The sequence below is a fragment of the Hoplias malabaricus genome, chromosome 6 (assembly GCF_029633855.1).
Source record: "Hoplias malabaricus isolate fHopMal1 chromosome 6, fHopMal1.hap1, whole genome shotgun sequence".
Taxonomy (NCBI): Eukaryota; Metazoa; Chordata; class Actinopteri; order Characiformes; family Erythrinidae; genus Hoplias; species Hoplias malabaricus.
Window position 1 is genome coordinate 36,460,240 of NC_089805.1, and position 20,433 is coordinate 36,480,672.

The 20,433-nt window shown below is 39.1% G+C and overlaps 2 protein-coding genes across 5 annotated transcripts in view; one reads left to right on the top strand and one right to left on the bottom strand.

The window, feature by feature from the left end:
• Positions 1-3,971: 3,971 nt before the first annotated feature.
• tmem54b (transmembrane protein 54b) lies at positions 3,972-12,326 on the top strand. Of its 3 annotated transcripts, none has more exons than XM_066675316.1 (6): positions 3,976-4,193; positions 5,427-5,627; positions 6,222-6,281; positions 7,649-7,837; positions 9,756-9,887; positions 10,886-12,319. In XM_066675316.1, the coding sequence occupies exons 2-6, from the start codon at positions 5,475-5,477 to the stop codon at positions 11,210-11,212; spliced, it is 861 nt and encodes a 286-aa protein (XP_066531413.1). In that variant the 5' UTR covers positions 3,976-4,193; positions 5,427-5,474; the 3' UTR covers positions 11,213-12,319. The 3 variants fall into 3 exon arrangements, with proteins under 3 accessions (XP_066531414.1, XP_066531413.1, XP_066531412.1); XM_066675315.1 differs by having other exon boundaries at positions 5,437-5,627; XM_066675317.1 differs by lacking the exon at positions 9,756-9,887 and having other exon boundaries at positions 3,972-4,193; positions 5,437-5,627; positions 10,886-12,326.
• A 1,452-nt stretch (positions 12,327-13,778) lies between these two features.
• The window catches only part of hpca (hippocalcin), a 38,616-nt gene continuing 31,961 nt past the window's right edge, over positions 13,779-20,433 (bottom strand). For both annotated transcript variants that reach the window (XM_066674065.1, XM_066674066.1), the window contains 3 exons: positions 19,006-19,287; positions 16,565-16,670; positions 13,779-15,912 (listed from right to left, as the gene is read on the bottom strand). In XM_066674065.1, the coding sequence (XP_066530162.1) occupies positions 15,815-15,912; positions 16,565-16,670; positions 19,006-19,287 (486 nt within the window). In that variant the 3' untranslated portion in view covers positions 13,779-15,814. The remainder of the gene's footprint in view (positions 15,913-16,564; positions 16,671-19,005; positions 19,288-20,433) is intronic.

Genomic DNA, 20,433 nt, shown 5'->3' on the forward strand with positions numbered 1-20,433 from the left:
CTTAAAACAATTACTCTGACTCATAACCAAATAATAATAAAACTTACTTCAGAATGTCTATTTCACCACTAGGGTTGCCAACTTTCTGAAATTAAAATAAAGAACGCAGAAGCCAAAGGACCAGTATGCACTGGTAAATCCTTTTCGACTGTAGTAAATCAGATAAAACATTTTTGTCGTCAGACATTTATTAAGCCAACTGCCATCAGGATGGTCTGTGCCTGTCAGTAGCATTTTTGAACAATGGAAAAGCAGAATCTGCTCATGTACTTTGCAAATACTGTATTATCAGTTTTAAATAGTGGTATTATTTTAAATTGTTCATTAATTACAATAAAAGATCTGAAGTGAAAGGATGTAAGACCACATTATGTATGTCCAGTCAAAATGACATAGAATGAATGGCTTTTTTAGGCCTCGTTTGTCTTACACTCTAATAAAAGTTTGTTAATATTATTGTAAATCTATATTAATTATCTAGTTCCTGGTGCACGTGTGTGTGTGTGTGTGTGTGTGTGTGTGTGTGTGTTCATTACCACAGATGGGTTAAAAGCAGAAGACACATTTATATTGCGAACCAAAAAACAGAATCCATAACCAATAAATGTCATTTTAAAATTGTGAAAACTCTTATTAATATTGAGAGTTATAAAAACAAATAAACGAAAAAAGAATATTTCTGTATTTAACAGACTATTTTGAGTTTAATATTGTTGAAGAATCAGTTTTCGCTTTCATTCCTCCTTTTCTCAGTTGCGCTTCTCTCAGTCTCGCTTTCGCTTCCAGAAGTTTCTCGCGTTTGACTTTTGACAGGGGCGGGGTCTAGATAGTCATTGGCTGCTGATGTTAAGTCCCGCCCACCCAGTCGATTCTGCACATCCCGCTATGTCAGCGAGAACGCACAAATCTTACCCTGATTGGAAAATGACTGACCGGCAAACACAGGTAAGCCATATCAATAATTTTTTTAACGATTATGTCTTTTAGTAATGCAGAGTTCGTCATAGAGGCTTAGAGTCATTTTCTAATCAGGGTCAGGGATGTGCAGAATATGCTGTGTGGGCGGGGCTTAACTTTAACAGCCAATGACTGTCTAGAACACGCCCTCCCTCGTCAAAAGCGAGAAACCTGGAGGCGAAGGAGAGATGGAGATAAACGCAAGTGAGAAAAGGCGGAATGAAAATAAAAACGGATTCTTCAAGAACATTAAACTCAAATTAGATGATTATATACAGAAATATTCTTGTTACAAACCTGTTTTTATAACTTTCAATATCAATGAGAGTTTTCTCAATTACAAAAAACTATTCATTGGTTATGGATTCTGTTTTTTGGTTCTTTTGGAACTTTAGAACCTATTTTGACGCCATAAATTTCGTTGTACAATGACAAATAATTGCATGTTACATAATCTAATGTGATTTTTATGTATATTATTATAATCATACACAAGATGTAAAATATCCTATACCAATTTATTAGAGCTTCACACAGGGCCCACCACACTCTCTTCCTACCTGCAACCAACACTAAGGTTGCTGTGGCCGTGTGTGATCCAATCAGCAACTGGCTATCCATAACAACTACGGTAAATATAAATACTTACTTTGATTTAAAGATTAATCTGTGATGTGTTGAGGGAGAATTAAGGGATGTCATTTCTCCAGGACAGGGTGTTAACATTAGTTCTATCTAAAGCAGAGCTGTAGTTCAGGGTGATTCAGCACTGACTTGCTGCTCTCAGCGCGGATACAAAAAAAAAAAACGCTGTAGGAGGGACTGTGACTCCATTGGCTGCATACTGAATAATGGATGGATAACTCTGGCTGCTGATTGGCTAAATAAATGTTACGATCAATGAAAAGCGCGTTCTCTGTTCAGAAGCCGTAGAGAATCTGCCCCTCGCTCCAGCTGAGTGTTTATGTCTCAAACCATCGCTGCAAGGGAGGGTGGTGGCTTAATGCGCTGATACGATAAGATTTTAGCAGTCTAAGATACGGAGACATAGGTTGATATTCTGGATATTGTTGTATTAAAGTAGAGTAAGTTGAAGCTGAAGCATGGAATATTGAGCAGTAGAATTAAATGATAGAGTTACGGATGAATGATGAATAGCAATTGAGTCTGAAATGAACATGTAGCTACAGTATTAACTAGCAGTTCAGTAAGGCACCAGGTCTACATCTTAATGTTGCTAGAATTAACTAATACATAAAGCAATATATAGGAGGTCCTCGGGTTACGTCAGTCCTGAGTTACGATGTTTCGTGGTTACAACACATCTCCCATTTACTGTATAAAGCTTTATTCCGACTTAAGTGGTTTTGTGTCGTAAACATCGTAACGTGAACTTCGTGTTTAGTGTGCGTGGCGGAAGAATACACGGTTACGTGGCTCGGGTCCGAGGAGTATAGGTGTGAGGATAGGATAAGTGCTTACAGTATGTTATTACGTATGTAAACCAAAAATCGGTTTACAATGCGACGTAGGAACTGATCAACGTCGTAAGTCGAGGACCCCCTGTATAGTAAAATATATTAGGAAATATTACCAAATCCATGCATATTAAATGGAATATAGGTAAATACTTAAGCTACATTGCTATGGAAATAACATATAAATGGACCTAAGCTATTCTCAGAAGAAATTAACATAGTCGCTTACTTTGTGTCACAGACTCAAATTGAAGGCAATAAATCCCACACCTGACCAACCTGAGCAATTTTATTAGTTCAGTCTTTGAGGAGCCAAAGAGCACGGCCACACAGTCCTTATTTACCCTGCATACTGCTTACAGCCACGGCTCCTAATACGCTGATGATGGCATAATATGCTGACCAATGCAGAGGTGGCTTCGTGACTGTTAAAAGGGCTTTGCTTATTGTAACCTTTTATACAATCGCCGTAACAGTGTGGCCTCAAAAATATGAAACAAACTGGGCTCTGTCTGAAACTGGGCTCTGTCTGCTGGAAAACAGGTCTGTTAATTTTGCACATTTGGCCACTTCCTGCCATCCATCACCACCGACAGAAGTTGAAGAATGGAGAATGAAAGATTTGATAAGTGACAGATAAGTGTCAAAATTACTTTTCCCATCCAACCAGCCCAAGCTTGAGATTGACATGAGCCGGCCTATCTGGAATCCTCATGAATATTCCGATTAGCCACTCCGGCTCTGCCTCACAGTCACAAAGAATGGGGTTTGAACCCACAACCCCAAGACCCTGAAGATGTGTGATAGTGACACCTGTTATGCTATTACACTGCCCTAATAGGTGGTTGCTAAGGTGTTTCTAGATGGCTGTTGTGGTGTCTGAGTTGGTTGCTTGTGTGTTGCTAAGCTATTGCTATTGTATGCAATATTGTATTCGTTTTAATGTGTTGCAAGGCTGTTGCTATGATATCCCAGGCAGATGTTAATGTGTTGCTAGGTACCTGCTTTGATATCCAAGGTGATTGCTAAGGTGTCATGAGATGGTTGCTGGACTGCACCACTTCATCAGTTCCACCTTAAATTAAGCAACATTTAATATATTGCACCTTAAATATAACATCAGAAAAAAGGGGCCTTAAGATACTTTTGCACAATGAGATGTGCAATGTCACACTTGTGAATATCCCATGATTTGTTTTTATGGAAAAAGATTCAGGGTCACCATATAGCAGAGCGCTTAGAAAACACATGCAACCAAACAGGCCATCTGATCCAGCAACATTTATTGATTCTAGCCCAAAACCTGTGGTCAAAATAGCAGTGATATTGGAGCACAGAATAATAATAAGATTTTTTTTTTTACAAAAAACAGTAAGTATGTATGTATACATTTTGTATATGTATGTAAGTATGTATGTATACAACAGTAAGTATGTATACATTTTATTTATGTTTGCAATATTAACTTACACAGCGGGGCTCTACCTGATTGCAGACTTTCAGGAGGGCGTGGCCTGATTGATTACGTCATGTCAACATTCAGACAGCGGTGGTGTACAGAGTAAAGGTGCTCAATAGAGTGGAGCAAGTTCGTTTCTGGCGCTGTGTGCTCTGTTAAAGCTAGGTCTGCGTGGTTTCTACTGAATGGGGATGTGCACTTTCCAGTCGCTGTTTAATCGTCTGAATGTTCATGTATAACTTCATTTTTTCACTATGATTTTACTGTTGTTTAAGAAGCTATGAGGATGGCTAATTCAGGTGAGTCTGGCTATGTAACAGCACGAAATGCTTTGTTACAGTTTTGAGTGTAATTTGTAGTGCTCAAAAAGCAATATAATTTGTCTTTTAAGCGGTCCTTGATGCGTTTCATTAGCTAATTTAGAATATGTGCTTTAAAGGGGAATTCCACCGAATTTTAAAAGGTTCTGCATTAATAACAGTTTATGATGCTGGTCATTCAGATGTTCCATTCAGTTTTAAAACTGACGTAGTGACGATAGGAACCAGTTCAGGGCAGTGTTCACATTAAATCACACTGAAATATTTTGTTGCTAATTTGCTTTGAAATTTTAAAATATCAGTATAATTATCCTCAAATGAATGTTGCCAAGAGCTTTTTTATTTGCAGGAGAAAAATCTGAACCTTTTCTTTTGAGCTCTGTGATATCAGAATGTGTATCCAGTGTGTAATGATTAATGGAGATGACATTTCTGATGTAGCTTTTACCCTGACCACTGTAGGAGATCAATACAGAGGTCAGTGTGTAAAGCTAGGCCAGGCCAACTTTAGATTGAAAACAATGAACAGGCCTTCACTTGTGAGATTTGAGGCTAGGCGTTATTTATAGGAGTTTTCTAAAGAGACAGTCCATCTGTTTCTGACATTTAGCAGCTCAGCTACTGTGAAAAGCCTTAGGCTGGAGAGTACCAACTCTCTGCTTGAGCAGATGTTGGGGTTGAAAAGCAGAAATAAAGTCAGTTTTGGCTTATTTATTTTTGAATGAAGCATTTCTTTTAGCAAGTTGTATTTTAGATGTGAAGCAACTCATGAAACTGGCTTGTCTCACACACACACACACATTGTGCAGTGGGCAGCCATCCCAGGGTCAGAAACCATCACCCAGCTGCTCTCTGGACATCACACACGGCTGTCCTGGGTGTGTATTCACTGCCCCAGCACAATTTAATTTAATCTTCCCTTGGGTTCCAGGCATTATGTCTCAAAAGATACACAGAGAAAAAAATATATATGTATTTTCAAATATATATTGCAGGAGATTAAAAAAATGTCAATTGTAACAAGATGTCTATTTAGATAATGTCTAAAAGTAGATAATCACATCCCATCAAACCTCTGAATGAAAGACTTTTGTTTACTTCTCAGCAGTTGAATTACGAAAGGAATTTGGATAATGTGGGGAATTCCTTCTTCAGCAGCGCTTGTCTTGTAGCAGCGAAGATGTCTTATGCATATGTGTATGTGTGTGTGAGTTTGTCACAGGGTTGAACTGTGCTGGTCTGATACAGCCCAAGTCATTAATGAAGATAGGACTATGTATGGTGCTGGTGGGCCATGTGAACTTCTTGTTGGGGGCACTGGTTCATGGCACCGTGCTGAGACACATCAACCTCGGAGCTCAGACGCTGGAATATGCTGTAGCCAACATCCTGGCTCTAACAGCTGGCCTTGAGGTTAGTGGGCACTCCATCAGTTCTCTCTATCTCTAACCAACAGCAAATGACCATTTCTAAACTATTATATTATATTGTAAGCATACACTACATCTGAAAATGTTTATCAGCATGTTTCCTCCAATATATCTTGTGGAATTAAGGGTAAATAGTTTGCTGCCATAACAGGTTCTACTCGTCTGGGAAGATTGTTGATAGGTGTTGGGACATTTCACAAATATTGCATGTAGCTCTGTCCCCCCAGACTTTTACTGATTAACAGCCCAATGCCTCAGGGGTTTATACCTTGATAGGCTACAGTTGGCATTGTGACCTTAGGCTCATGTGTAATCCTCACAGAAAATTAAATTAAACCCTGGAACAGTTGTACAATCCATGAGTGCACAAAGGAAGGTTTCCACTATGCAAACATCTTAAAGTAGCTAAATTCACAAATTATAAGTGCTGTTTACAAACATTAGGACATGATTGTGTTGATCTATACACTTAATTGGAATATGCCAGTTTTAATAGTGTAGTTAAACTGTCTCTCTGCAGTAAACAGTAGATAATATTTATGTATAAAGGTTTTCATTCTGTTTCTGATCTCTGCAGGGTGTGATTGTTGGCATACTTGCTATAGTCCTTTCTAGAAATGAGAAAAATCTGACACTGGTAAGTCTTTGACCAACAATACATTCCTTTTCTGCTTTGTGAACTTATGAAAACTGTGTGAAAGGATTATTCTCAAAAACACCAGAAGCTTTTTCTGAGCCACATGTGCTAGTGCAACACACTAATATACCACCAACATCGCATTAGTGTTACTACAGTGCTGAGATTGATCCACCAAACAAATAATACCTGCTCTGAGTTAGTCCTGTGATGATCCTGATAATTGAAGAACAGAAAGTAAGCAAACAAAGTATGTAGAGGAACATATGGACTACAGCCTGTAACTAAAGAACTACAAGGTGTCCTTGTATGATGAGTGGAGCTAATTCAGTGAACATTTAAATGTAGAAACAAGTACGTAATTTAACTTTTATGGCTAATTGAGTGTTCAATGGAAACCTTTCTTTGCAATGCACACGGAGTGGTTGTAAATATGTCTCTTTGTCTGTCTGCCTTAATGCCCGTCTTCCTCTGAAACGCTTTTTTTTTTTTTTTATTCTCCGGACTAGTGAATAGTCCAGTGAATCCAGTTTGTTTTGCCACCTCACCATGACACTTGTTATCACATAAATTGTGTGCTTCAAGAAAAACAACATGCAGCCTGGACCCAGAATGACACTCCTTTCTTAACACCTGAATTAAGTCATGTACACAACTTTTTTTGCTGAAGCCAATGGGCCTGTGATTTCCTGTACAACCACGGATTCATATCTCACACCTTGTCAGTTACCTCATATGATTCAGGCTCAAACATATTCCAGTCACATTTACACCCATCTGCATTATTAACTGGGCTATATGTGCAGTTACTGACAATCCTGACAGCATTTGTTGATATTAAAGACAAACAAGGCGCTTTGGAGAAGTTGGGCAGCATGTGATGGTAGGAACCAGACTTCTGCCAAACAGATGTGTCTAATCCCTGTATAAGCTGCCTGAGAATAGGGTTACATGAAACAGTCACAAAATGTTTGCCGCCTGGGGTATTTTGATTTAATACTTTTGAGAACTTGTTCTGGAATATGCTATTTCATAGGTATTTACATGGAAAATAGAGTTCCTTGATTGCTTTGAACTGTTTCTAAAGTCTATAGTTCCACTGCTCTACATCCCAATATTGAGTGACTGTGTTCTGTTGTCTGCACAGACTGTGTCCACAGTCCATGGATCAAAAGGAGTTTCTTGACACCTCTGCATATGCAGTGTAGGTGTTCTAACTGTTCATCATATGTCTCTGGAAAAGATTTGTTTTGAATTGCTAACATGTCAAACACGTTTGTTTATGCGTTCCTTTCTGATGTTGTTGTCTCCCTCTTGTGGTTCAAAGTATGTCTGCAAATGTGGTCAAATGTTTCTTGTTTGTCCAGACTTGGTCTGTGTGTGTGCTGAGTGCTGTCGGAATTCTCCTGGCTGCAGCCTCAGCTGTTGGTCTGCTGGTGGCTCTGGTGTGGGTCGTTATTCACGGCAGCAAGGCCCTACTACAATGCAACATCCCTGACAATATGAGCTACTTCAGCATCACAGATGAGTGTCCTTTTGACCCCACGCGCATTTACGTGAGTGACCTTCACACGCATATGAACTTGAGTGACATCCCATTCTTAATCCATAGGGTTTAGTTTGATGTCAGCCCATCCTTTGCTGCTGCAAGTTTAAACTCGTCTGGGAAGGCTTTCCAAAAGGTTTAGGAGTGTGTTTATGGGACTTTTTGACCATTTTTCCAGAAGCTCATTAGGTCAGACGCTGATGTTAGATGAGGCCTGGCTCACAGTCTCTGTTTTAATTCACCCCAAAGGTGTTCTATCAAGTTGGGGTCAGGACTCTGTGCAGGCCAGTCAAATTCTCCCACACCAAACTCGCTCATCCATATCTTTATGGACCTTGCTTTGTGCACTGGGGCATAGTCATGTTGGAACAGAAAGGGTCCATCCCCAAACTGTTCCCACAAAGTTAAGGACATGAAATATTCCAAAATCTCTTGGTATGTTGAAGCACTAAGAGTTTACTTCTCCGGAACTAAGGGGCTGAGCCCAGCTCCTGGAAAAACAACCCCACACCATAATCGGCCCATACATTCGGCACAATCTCTGATTACTATGCACCTCAGCATACATTTGGGTATGATCACAATAATTTTATTTATGTTCCAGCCACTTATATATTTGTGTTTACAAGACTTTTGACTATATTAGCATTTACTCTGCCATTTACACTGTGATCATGATTGAACCAGTAGATGTGGCATGATATTTCTTGAAATGCATTAAAGGTTTACAGTTTATTTTCTTCTGGAAAGCTATAATGATAAAGAGAGCGAAAGATAATGATTTTGGAAATAACCTGCGGTTGGTTTATTATATATAATTGTTACAGGTCTAATTGAGAGTAAGAATCAAATGCTATTATATGGTTCTGATATCTGCACAGTGTCTGTTGGCACATTAAAGGCAGGCTGTCTGGTAGTAGTTGCACAGTTTCATACCAGGGGGATTCATATTCTGTACTTTTTTTTTCTCTGTGTGGGAGGTGGCTGGAATTATACTGTGTGCATATCGTGTGCTTCTGGTGCAGCTGTTAGCCTCCGTTAAACAAAACTACGTCAACCATCCCCAAATGGGGCATAATAATATTGCAGTCAGAAGACTGTTATGTAATTCTATGTGGTTCACAAGGATTCATTTTCTTCATAACTCTTTTTCCACAGAACAATGCGACAGTGGGAGGGGGAGCTGTTCTCCAAGTTCTCTCTCCTGCCTCTTGCCCTCTTTTTCTGTTACATCTTTCTTTTTTCTGTTTTTCTCTCTCTGCTCATCGTCTTCTCACTCACTTCTACTTTCTTGTACTGTCTATGCTCATTCTGTTTCTGTTGTCTGTTACATCTCTTTCACTCGCCCCACCCCACCTCTCTCTCTGTCTCTGTCTCTCTCTCTCTTTCTCACCCTCACTCCTTCAATCCCCATAAAGCAGGAGTTTTATTATGTGTACAGTGTGGGAACTGTGTGCTGCACTGTGTTTCTGTATGAGAACAGACTGTGTATCATAAAGGCCTGTGGAGAGCTTCTTCTGATTAGCCTGAAGCGCTCCTCTCTCCCCGGACACTGCTTCACATTAACAAGGCTGGAGTGAGTTGATTGGTTGCAATATTGCAGTGTGGCTGAAAATCTTGACGGCACATTATTGGCCACACTCCATCAAACCTCCATCCAGCTGTCCTGTGTGGGGAACACACACACACACACACACACACACACACACATATATACACACACATTCAGAGGTCCACTGTGTAAGCAATTCTCTCTATTTCAATCTCTCTCTCACTCATTCTGTGCTCTTTTATACTCCATTACTCTCTCTATGCTCTTTTTTTATTAAGTTTTCTGTTCTCTGGCTCTCTTTCTCAGCACTTTTTCTGTTTTATATTGTTTTCTCTGTGTTATTTTTTTCTCTGCTCCCCTTTTCTCTCTCCCACAGAGCACCACTCTGATCCTGTGGGTGCCATTGATCCTGATGAGTTTGGTGGAGCTGTTGTTTTCAGGCCGATGTCTTGCTGTCTGTGTCAATTTCATCCGCCGCAAACCAGCAGCACACTATGAAAGACGATTGGTGTGTGTCTCATCTTTAAATGGCCTCATATACTCGGCTCCTAATATTAACTGCCATAACATTTCCATCTAATGTTGACATTTCCGATATGTCTGCATTTTAGGAGGATAAACATGCAGTCAGTTTACAACAGAATTGATTTCAGACAGTCATAATTAATTATAATTGGGGATGTAGAATGATATCAGAATCACATTAGCAGCAGATCTCTGCTTGGAAAAAGCATTATTGTTATCAACAGTAGACGTGATTAACGTTGACCAATATTTCAAAGTTATTTTGGAAAATATACTGCATAAGGACAAATCCATACTTCTGAAACCCCGCCCCCTTCACTCCAGAAGTGATTTATGATTCTAGCCAATGTTTGGCATCGTGCAGCTGCTCCAGAGCATGCCATTCTATTTGCCAATGCATTTCTAAAGAGATTATACAAGCTGTGCGCACACAATTGAACGAATTTGTCCACAGCAAGTGCACCTTGTTGCAGAATTCACTCATTCTGATTTTTCACCCAGTTCCCTTCCATGATTAGCCCTTAATTATCATTAGATCTACTAAACCTTTATTCATTTATTTATTCATTATTTAGAAGTCAGGCTATATTTATACGTACAAATGCAATGTTAAGGCTTAATGTCTGTATTTTATTAGTAAATTGTTCATCCAGTCATACTTAATCATTTTGAATCTAAATTTTATGATACAAGAAATGATTTCCTAAAGTCATAGAGTCATAATCCAATCGAATCATGAGGTCAGACATTTAGCCCCCTACTGTGTTTATAAATGGGATGCATTGTGTGGCATGTGATGACTCATGCAGTCCATTAGAGTGTGTGTGTGTGTGTGTGTGTTTCTAGCACGTGTGACTCAGCCTGGGATCCTCCTGTATTTACGTTTGTGTGTGTGTATTTGTGTTTACACGTGTGTTTTTGTGGACGTGATGGATGACTCATACTGCAGCAGGACTGTAAGGCATTGTCTGTTGTTTTCAGGTGAAGACCCTCCAGGCAGCTGAGCCCCTTGTTCTCTCCTGCCATGCTTCCCCACCCCACCGTTACCAAGGAGACGGCAAGGCGAGTTTGCCAGAGCGACCCCCGGAACGATATGAGCTTTTGGGTGCTTCAGAGCCGTTTTGCAGCTCTTCACAATCTGCCCAAAACTGCCCATACATCGCCACCCGATCTGTTCAAAACCGACCGTGCAGCTCCTCTCAACCTACCGGAAACTATCTGTACAGCTCCACACGCTCAGCCCAGAACCAGCCACCACCTGCCCGCTTTCACAGGTCCCAGCTCAACAGAGCAAGCTTCTGGATCTAGATACAAACCTCTGGCCCTGTTTGAATCAAGGTCATTTAGAGTTGAATTCCTGATTTACCCCAAACATCTTAAATATGTAAATAGTTATTCAGAGTGGTGTGATTTGTCTTTGTGCACATACCAGCTCATACCTTTACAATGACTGATATAGCCATGCTAGTACTTCCCAAAATGACCAGTGAACTACCTAATATGACAAGAAAATTCAAATACGGAAGTGTCCTATATTTCCTATTTTCTCTAATAAACTATGTAAATATATTCAGCAAATAATATTTACTAGAAACCTTGTCTAAAAATATACAACATCGGCATAATGATAAAGTGATATAGCTTAAGGCATTAAATGCAGCACCATGGAGAACAGTTTGTACCCAGTGATTTTTAATTCCCAGAATGCATTTTGCATTAAATCACTCTGGATCACCTGGTTTACAAATTAATATTACGCAGGAATTTTGGAAAATTGGTGGAAGGCCTCCTGAGCATGCCTTTAAGTGAAGGATCCTGTAGATGTTCACAAGTTGGAAAGACATTGGCTGGTTTACTTTAAGCATGCACTTAAAGTGCTTTGCTGCTGTCACAGTAAGACATTCAGCATGATGTAAGCTTGAGTATGACATGCTGCCTAGCTCACATTTTAATGTCTGTCTGTGTGCGTGCACATGTATATGGCTGAACATATAATAGTGGATGATGAAGTGAATTAAGTGAAACCCAAAGGTTATGTTTGGCCTTCCTTTGCTCTGAGACCTTTCATTTAATATCTGAGTGCTTAGTTTGAGCAAATATGACTTTGTAAACAGAACTACTTATTTATACTACCTTAATAAATGTTGGCCTTTCACTGACATGTGTGAATGGTTCTTTTTTGTTTGTTTTTGTTTTTAAAATACACATCCAAAAAAGTAATGTATGTGTAAATCTTCCACATATTCAAAGACTTTTACTTTGAGATTTTTAGGGTGTCACTCAAACCAGTTAACTGGGGCATAATGAGAAAACGTTCACATATAAAAACATAAATCATTCCATTTAACCTGGATTGTTGGGCTAAAGTGAAAATGAAAAAATCATTTGACATTCATTTGTTTAACTGCCTCAGATGGGTTAAATGCAGTGGCCCAATTTAATTGTATGTTGTGCACTGGCAAAAAATAAATAAATAAAAATTTCAACACAGGAACTCTTTAGTTTGAAGTGGTGTTCCCACATGAGTAGATAATTTAAAATTTCCTCTACCATTATGTTACCCACTACGCTACACAAACCAGTTTTCATTAAAGCAACAGTAATTCGCTTCAAAACCACTGAGATGCTTCTCTGACTTGTAAAAAAAAAAAAAAGAGAATAGAGCCTCTGTCATTGCTACCTTGGGCTCAGCACTGCAGAAACTGTACTATGTAGCTTTTGGAGGCAAGCAGTGCCCTCTTGCCGAAGGAATGCAGCTTACACCTATGCACTGTGACATATCAGAAAACAAAATATGAAATTGCTTTTGCATATTGCAAATTATTTGGGCTCATACACTTGCGTTAAGTATCTTTCAGGGGATTGTTTCGCATGATTTATGAGTTAGCTAGATAACTCAAGCCCCAGACAGAGCTGAGCACTGTCCTTTAGGAATGTCCCTCAGCTTTTATTAGTGGACACATTTGGCAAGAAATGTAAAGGGGACATTTAAAAACATTAGAATTTAAAAGTTAGGATAGGTCTATAGGCAAAATATGCTCATGAAGTTCTTTGCACAAAATCACTCACACAAAGAGATCTCATCAGCTCTGTTCTTGCCAGTTTCAGTCCCTTTCAGAATGAGCCGTTTAAGAGCTCTGTCACTTTTATGCAAATAAACTGTTGCTGGCCACGCCCCATCCATCCCATGTTTATGCAGGTGAGGGGTGGTGCCAGCGTGGTTCTATGCAAATATCCTTATTGTGACGTTACAATAAGGAAGCCATCCAAACAGCTCGTAGAAGCGTTGACACCAAAATCTTTCAACTGACTCTCAGAAAAAGGATGGATGATTTTTTTCATGTTTGGAGTGTTTATAGGAGCTGTAGAGACTCAAGTGGAAAGAGTGAGGTTTGCATAATATGTCCCCTTTAACATATCTGGCTAAACTGAGAAATCTTGCTTAGTGGAGTACACCCTAGCCTGTTCCGCTAAAGTGAACAAAAATGAACAAAAATAAATTATAATTTAGGATTTCAGTGTGTAGTTAATAATTCTTTACAAGTTTGGGTCCAGCTATTGTGACCATAAGATACAAATAAAAATTACACAAACAATAAATAGATACCTTAGTATCCAAAGAATGATTTCATGTGCATTTGTATGCAAAGTTTATAAGACACAAGTAAAATAGAAGTGCTTGTGTGCTGGCATATAAAACGCTTGTACTTAGTTAGCAAAAATGTCCCCAAACCCTGTCCATATCCCAAACAAGGTTATGTGTAGAACCCACAGAAGGTTCTGTGAATGTGATTTATGTTTTCAGATGGATATTTTTATTACTCTGTACAGCTGTTACTAGAGCAAATTACATCAGGCCAAAACAGAGCTTTTAATAAGGCTGTGTTAGACAACTTACCCTGGTTTTAATCAAAAGGATTTAGCTTTCTGATTTAATGCAGACTCTGACTTTCAAGTAATAAGACTGGGGTCTAGCAAACTCCGTTTAATTTAGTGTGTGTCCAAGTCTAGCCACACCCCTGGTGATGTCATCACAAACTACACCAACAGGAGAGAAATAAAATGTTAAACCTGACAAACCTGGTAATTGTTCTGCAAGCATCATGCAATGTAAACCACACCCACACAATGTTTTAAACACATAAGTATATTTGTCATCAATATCAGCAAAGGGGACAATCATGACGTCCTCGCATGAGGTTTTCATGCAACATAAAAGAGGGGGGAGGGAAAAGAAGGTTGCCTTAAGGATGCAGAGTCATATATATATTTATATATGTTTATATTTAGTTCTCAGTACAAATATGGAAGCAATGAGATGCTAACAGCTGTAGAGCTAGACTAAAAGATGAAAATTTTGCTGATATGAGAACTGTAAGGACTGGAGCTCCATCACTATGAGCAGGAGGGCAGGAGAAGTGAGAGGAGAGGGGCCACAGGCTGAGACCATCAGTCAGCAGACAGGGGATATGCTCTCCTTTGTTCTTACAAAAAAAAACAAAAAAAAAGATATTTTCCATTCCATTCTTCAGTCAAGAGTGAAGTCAAGCCCTTAATGCTCTAGCTCACTCTGATATTTCTCCTTTTGGATTTAAAGATGTAATTTTGTCTGAAGGTGACTAGACTGTACATTCCCTTATGTGCGTCTGTGACAGAGATTATGAAATTACAAAGAGATTTTCTGTACCTTTTTCAAAACGTCAGTATTACATGGTGCAGGGTAATTTGCCACTGAGATCAGGGATTCAAAAAACACAGCATTACCTTAAAAACGTACCGTATTGAACGACACAAAGTGATACTATAAATTTGAACGTTCATACACGCACACACACACATACATGCACCAGAAACATGCATACATCACACTCACATTCACATTCTCACGCATACACAAAGCGCCTCAGATCATATGTGCTACAAGCGTCTGATTCCAAAACACAATGGAATGTATCCCCTGATGCAAATGTGTCACACGATGCTTCGCAAAGCTGTCAGCTTATAACAGTTCACCGCAGATGCCGGAATTCAGTTTCAAGTCTCTCTCTCTCTCTATTCAGCAGTAATCAAATAATATTTCTTCACATGTAAAATCAGCAGAAGTGTAAAATTTCACACTTCTCAGAAAAGAACACACAAAAAATGCAAAAAAATAACTAAAGAAATGAAGGAAAGCATATATATGTGTGTGTGTGTGTGTGTGTGTAAAAAGAATGTTCAACAACCTTCAGTCTTCACTTATTAAAGGAAAGATCATAAGCGCATTGCAAAAAAAAAATAATTTCAAAATAATATAACAATTATAATCTCAACATTCGGTCCATCAGTCCACTGTGTCTACTCTAGGCTACAGATTTGGGAACTTTACTCAAGCTACATAATACTGTCTTTGAATGAAATGAGTAAAAAGACATATACATTGCCTTTTCTACTATATCCTATATGTGTTTATAGTGTATATGTACATCAATATAGATATAAAAAGAGCAGAACTGTGCCATCAGAGAACAAAAAAAAGAAAGAAAGAAAAAGAATCAGATATCAAAGACAGGGTGGAGTGAGGGGAGGGTGGAATTGGAGAGGAGTGGATGTGCATGCACAATTCCCAGGGAACAGGGAGCAGTCCCATTCCAAGCCCCAAAACCTGGAGCATGGAGCATGGGTCAGTAGCAAGACAGTGAGACGAACGTTCCTCAGGTCTTGGACAGACGAAGCGCAGCAGACACGAGACGTCTTTGCAGGTGTTGTCTTTGTTCTTCAGATATACGCGTGTCCTTTCTCAAAGAAAAAAAAACGGAAAGCAAAACCGATGCACTTTTTCCCCCCTCTTAAAACTCTTCTGTTCAGAATAATAATAAACAATGAGAGACGACGACCTTCATGCACTGAGCGTCTGCTCTCTGGACGCATTCAGAACTGCGAGGCACTGCTGGGGTCACACTGCAGTAGCCGCACGATGGAGGGGTCACTTTTGGCACCTTTAATGAACTCCTCCAAAGAGAGCTTTCCTGAGGAAATGCAAAAACGACATTGAAGTCAAAGGAAAAAATCATATGTTAATCATAAGTATCTCTTACAGCTGATTAACAAAGACATGTTTACTGTTTGGACACCTAATGCCACATTGGACTACATCCATAACATAACAATAAGAGCAAGCCCTCCTGGATAAGAGTGTCTGCCATATGCTGTAAATTTACAATTTATTAATGAATGAAAATAATATATATTTGTCAAAAAGCTTTTGAACATCATCCAATTAAGTTTCAATATAAGTATCAGAATCATAAAAGAAATAGTGCTGTTTGCTTGAGATTACTTAACTGGTTTTTGCAGGATTGTGATGATTTAGGCAGGTAGTTTTCACAGTGATAACAGGCATAGATAAGGATTCATTACAAATTAAACACATTAGCAGTTTAAATGCAGTTGGGAACTTAAGAAACACTGTTCCCAACTCCTTTTGGAGTGAAAGAGAAAAACATTGCACATATTATAAATTGATTCCAAATTATTTCTTCAAATAAGTGACACACTGCATGAGGTTTGAAGGACTGGCGCCTCCTCCAGGGTGTATTCTGGGTAGGCTCCGGACACACAGCGACCCTGAACTGGATAAGCGGTTACAGACTATGAATGAATGAATGCATGAGGTTTTACCATCATTGTTCAAGTCCATTTGTCTGAAGATCTTATCCGTCCTCTTCTCTGGCGTGGACTCGTCCTCAGGCATTTTCATGACCGATGACACCATCTTATAGATGGCCTGTAACACAGGGAGAGGGAATGACGGATTAAGTTGAGAAGAGCAGTAACATCATTAGTATTCTGTCTCTATTTAGAGCCTCATCAGATCCTGCACAGTTGGGCCATCTGCCTACTGCTGCTTGGGACTGATGAGTCCTCGCGACATGTCACTGCTGCACTGTGACCTGGTGTAAGCCACAGAATCAGCCACTAGATTTGGAATACAGCATTTTACAACCCAACACGGACCATAGGTCATAGTGGTAAGTGAGGCACTGCTGCTTTTATGATATAGAAGAGTGGATGCTACAGTTGAATGGTCCTATGTCAACACTCCTCCCCCTCACCACCCTCATGTTAGAGCAGTGCCCATAGTAAAACATGAAGCAGCTCTGCAATCTCCGCGCACCAGCCAAGCGTAACGTCCATGAGCCTGCGGATAATCCCGCCGTTCTGCACACTGAGGATAAATCCTGGTTAAATTTAACTTGCTAATCCATAAGGGAACAGACCAGTGCTGCTGCTATCGTCATCCCCAACTCCATCTCCACCTCCTCCACTCTTCTCCCCATGTTGGGGTCATTGGTTAGGGAGCTTCACTCATGACAGAGCCTTCAATATTCTGACTTCAGCAGAGCACAAGCTGTGCACACTAAGCACATGCTAATAGTGTGTGTCTCCGGGAGAGAGCTCCTGAAGTAGCACTCCAAAGAAAAGTGCAGGGGTATGCAGAAACTTTCATTTGTTAGGGGTCAGGGAATTTCACCCTTGTGTATGTCTGTGTATGCAAAGCTCCAGGTACTTATTTTGCATTTTGTTAAAATGCTATGGAAGAATGGAGGAACAGAATAAGTTTATAATGATGTGGAATATATACTTTCACATTAAAGCTTAATTAAGTGAGTTTGATTTATTTCTTTGTATAATTTAGATTTTGAAGGTATGTTTTGATAAGGTTTGGCTTCTAGAGTGAAATATGTTGTCGAATGTCCTCTGGTGCTGCCTGTCTGCTGTCTGACTCTCTGCCTAGGAAAGGATAGTTGGTGTTTATTGCTGATTTTTGTCCTTTTTTCCCCCTTGGGGCAGGGGGTGGTTAGAGGGGTGCTCTGCAGGTGGGTAGACTATATAGCTGCATCACTGCCTGTGGTGTATCACACTGTGCTGGTACAGTTAGGAAAAGAAATGCTGTCATCCCTGAAAAAGGAGGTATTTTCAACCCAGCAAGTCACTCTGAGCAGATCAATATTTGTTCCCTTGAATCATATATACAGATCTTTATGCAATTTGTTAGATCTATGTCAAGCAACACCAACCGCAGGCCTAATTTTAGAAAGTTCTTAGTAGTGCTCGATTTATTATGATGAACCATATGGCCTTGTGACAGGCAACACTTACCGAATCAGACTGGCCAAACTAATTTCTCAAAAACACAGCCTGGAATATATTACATTTAGAATGGCCATGAGCTGCAGCTGTTTGTGTGGCATCAGCCGAGCTCGGATAAAACATATGGTCAACTCAGGCTAACAATGCATAAACAACACTTCCAAAAATTGACACATGTATGTTTATAACTGAACAACCTGCACATCCATCATCTGCACGTTGGAGATTACTCAACAGATTCAGCGCACATGCCACTCAAACTCTCACCGGCAGATGAGCTCCCGCAGAGAATTTCAACGTGCATCCACAGTTATGTGCTTAATACAGTGGGCTTGCAATTGTAATGAGGTGTTAGTGGGAATGGGAACACTTAAATCATCCTTTTTATCAGCAGATTGGAAGAAGCACTTTAAATGATGTAGAAATTACACAAGCTAAGCAGGCACCATTCAATTTCTCTCATTACTGTATCTTATATCATCATTTAAACAGAAATATAGTGTCTCCTGTGTCTTTAATGGAAAATTTTTAAATAAACATATTCGTTTTAATATGTAAAAAAATGTTTGCAGTAATTACAGAAAGAAGTCATCCAAAGCCTTTGATCATTCTGAAAGCTACTTTACAGAAAGTCATTTAATGAAATGGTTTTAAATATGTATTCTGGTGAGATTTTGCCCTTAAATGTGTTTTTAAATATACATTATTGGTGGAGATGTACTTTTAGATAACTGTATATCAAAATAGCCCCTAAACATTTTTTCCTCAGACTATTTAATGTTATCAACATCACATAACACAAGTTTTTTGTGCTGTGACACCTGGATCCTATTACCAATATCACCACTGAATATAAAATCTGTAATTTTCTCTACAATATACCATATTATATTTTAGTACTAGGGATGTGTTTGTTTACATCTCAGCTATGTAACAGGTTTGAAAATTCTCCCAGAACTCTCACTGACCTGCACTATTTCCAGCATTTCGTCACGACTGATGTAGCCATTTCCATCCAGGTCATACATGCTAAAGGCCCACTTCAGCTTCTGGTCCAACTTCCCCCTTGATGTCACACTCAGAGCAATGATGAACTCCCGGAAGTCAATGGTGCCATCGTTGTTGGTGTCAAACGTGCGGAAGACATGCTCAGCAAACTTAGAAGCATCACCATAGGGGAAGAAGTTGGCGTAGATCTTCTTAAACTCCTCCACGTTCAGGTGGCCACTCGGGCAGTCTTTGAGGAAGCCCTAAAGGATGAAAAATATTGTTGCTGTCACATAACCTCACAATTCTATTTCATTTCAATGTATTCATTAATTTGAAACTATGCCTGCTGCTTTTACAACCATTTCCTGACAAACACAAATCAAACTCTTAAAACTAGGTTACATGAAGAACATTTTCCTGTTTTCCTTAAAATGTGACAGTGACAATATGCTTTACAGGCACAGGTTTAGATTCAGTTTTTGCAGTTGGATAGAATAATGGATAACATTAGTCTTGGTCTACACCAAGAGGTTTTATTGCAAGAACCTTAAGTTCACCAACTGAAGTGATGTTTTTTTATTATTATTTATTTTAATTTTTAATTTAACCAGGAAAGACTTTAAGAATATATTCTTTTTTACAATTGCAGACTGGCAATATGACTAAACTACTCTGAGTAAAAAATCTGCCACATGTCAGTATATCATTTAAAATATGAAATGTTCCTAAAACAGTCCATTATTCCAATTTTTACTGAATATATTAGTTGTACAAGGTTATAAAGCATTTTAAAATGCTACCTTCGCATTCACTTACATTGAAATAATTGCCTTAAAATCATCTAAACCTGAACATTGATATTTTTGGATACCGTATTATCTCCAAGAACAGAAAAAAAAAATCGATGAATACGCTTTTACAGCATGTTTTCCCTGATGGAACTCATAAGTGAGGAATCAATTCTTCTCACTTGCCATTTTTAAACAACTTTATTTTAGTTTTTATTTTGTCATATAAAATAACAAATATCAAAACAGCGGGAGAGTATTTGAATTACAATTTTACATTACAAAAAATGTTTTAAAACTTATATACTTATATTTAAAACTATATTACCCATGATTTTCTAAATACTTCTTAAAAGAACTGGTCCAGACATCCAGGGTAAAGGCTGCTGTTTATTCCCTGACCCTGGATGACAAGGTTGCTAGTTAAAGCACAGGTCAGATTGTGTTCACTCAGCTCTTTTTCAGCCCTTCAGCCAGTAAGACCCACTGGAGCTTATATTTTAATACACGCAGCCTAATCCATTCATATAGTTGTGTGTTTACTGCAGGCTTTCCTGCCTCTCCTCAGGGCCATCACATCAGCGCCAGAACCTTGGATACATAACCTCTTAGAGAAGC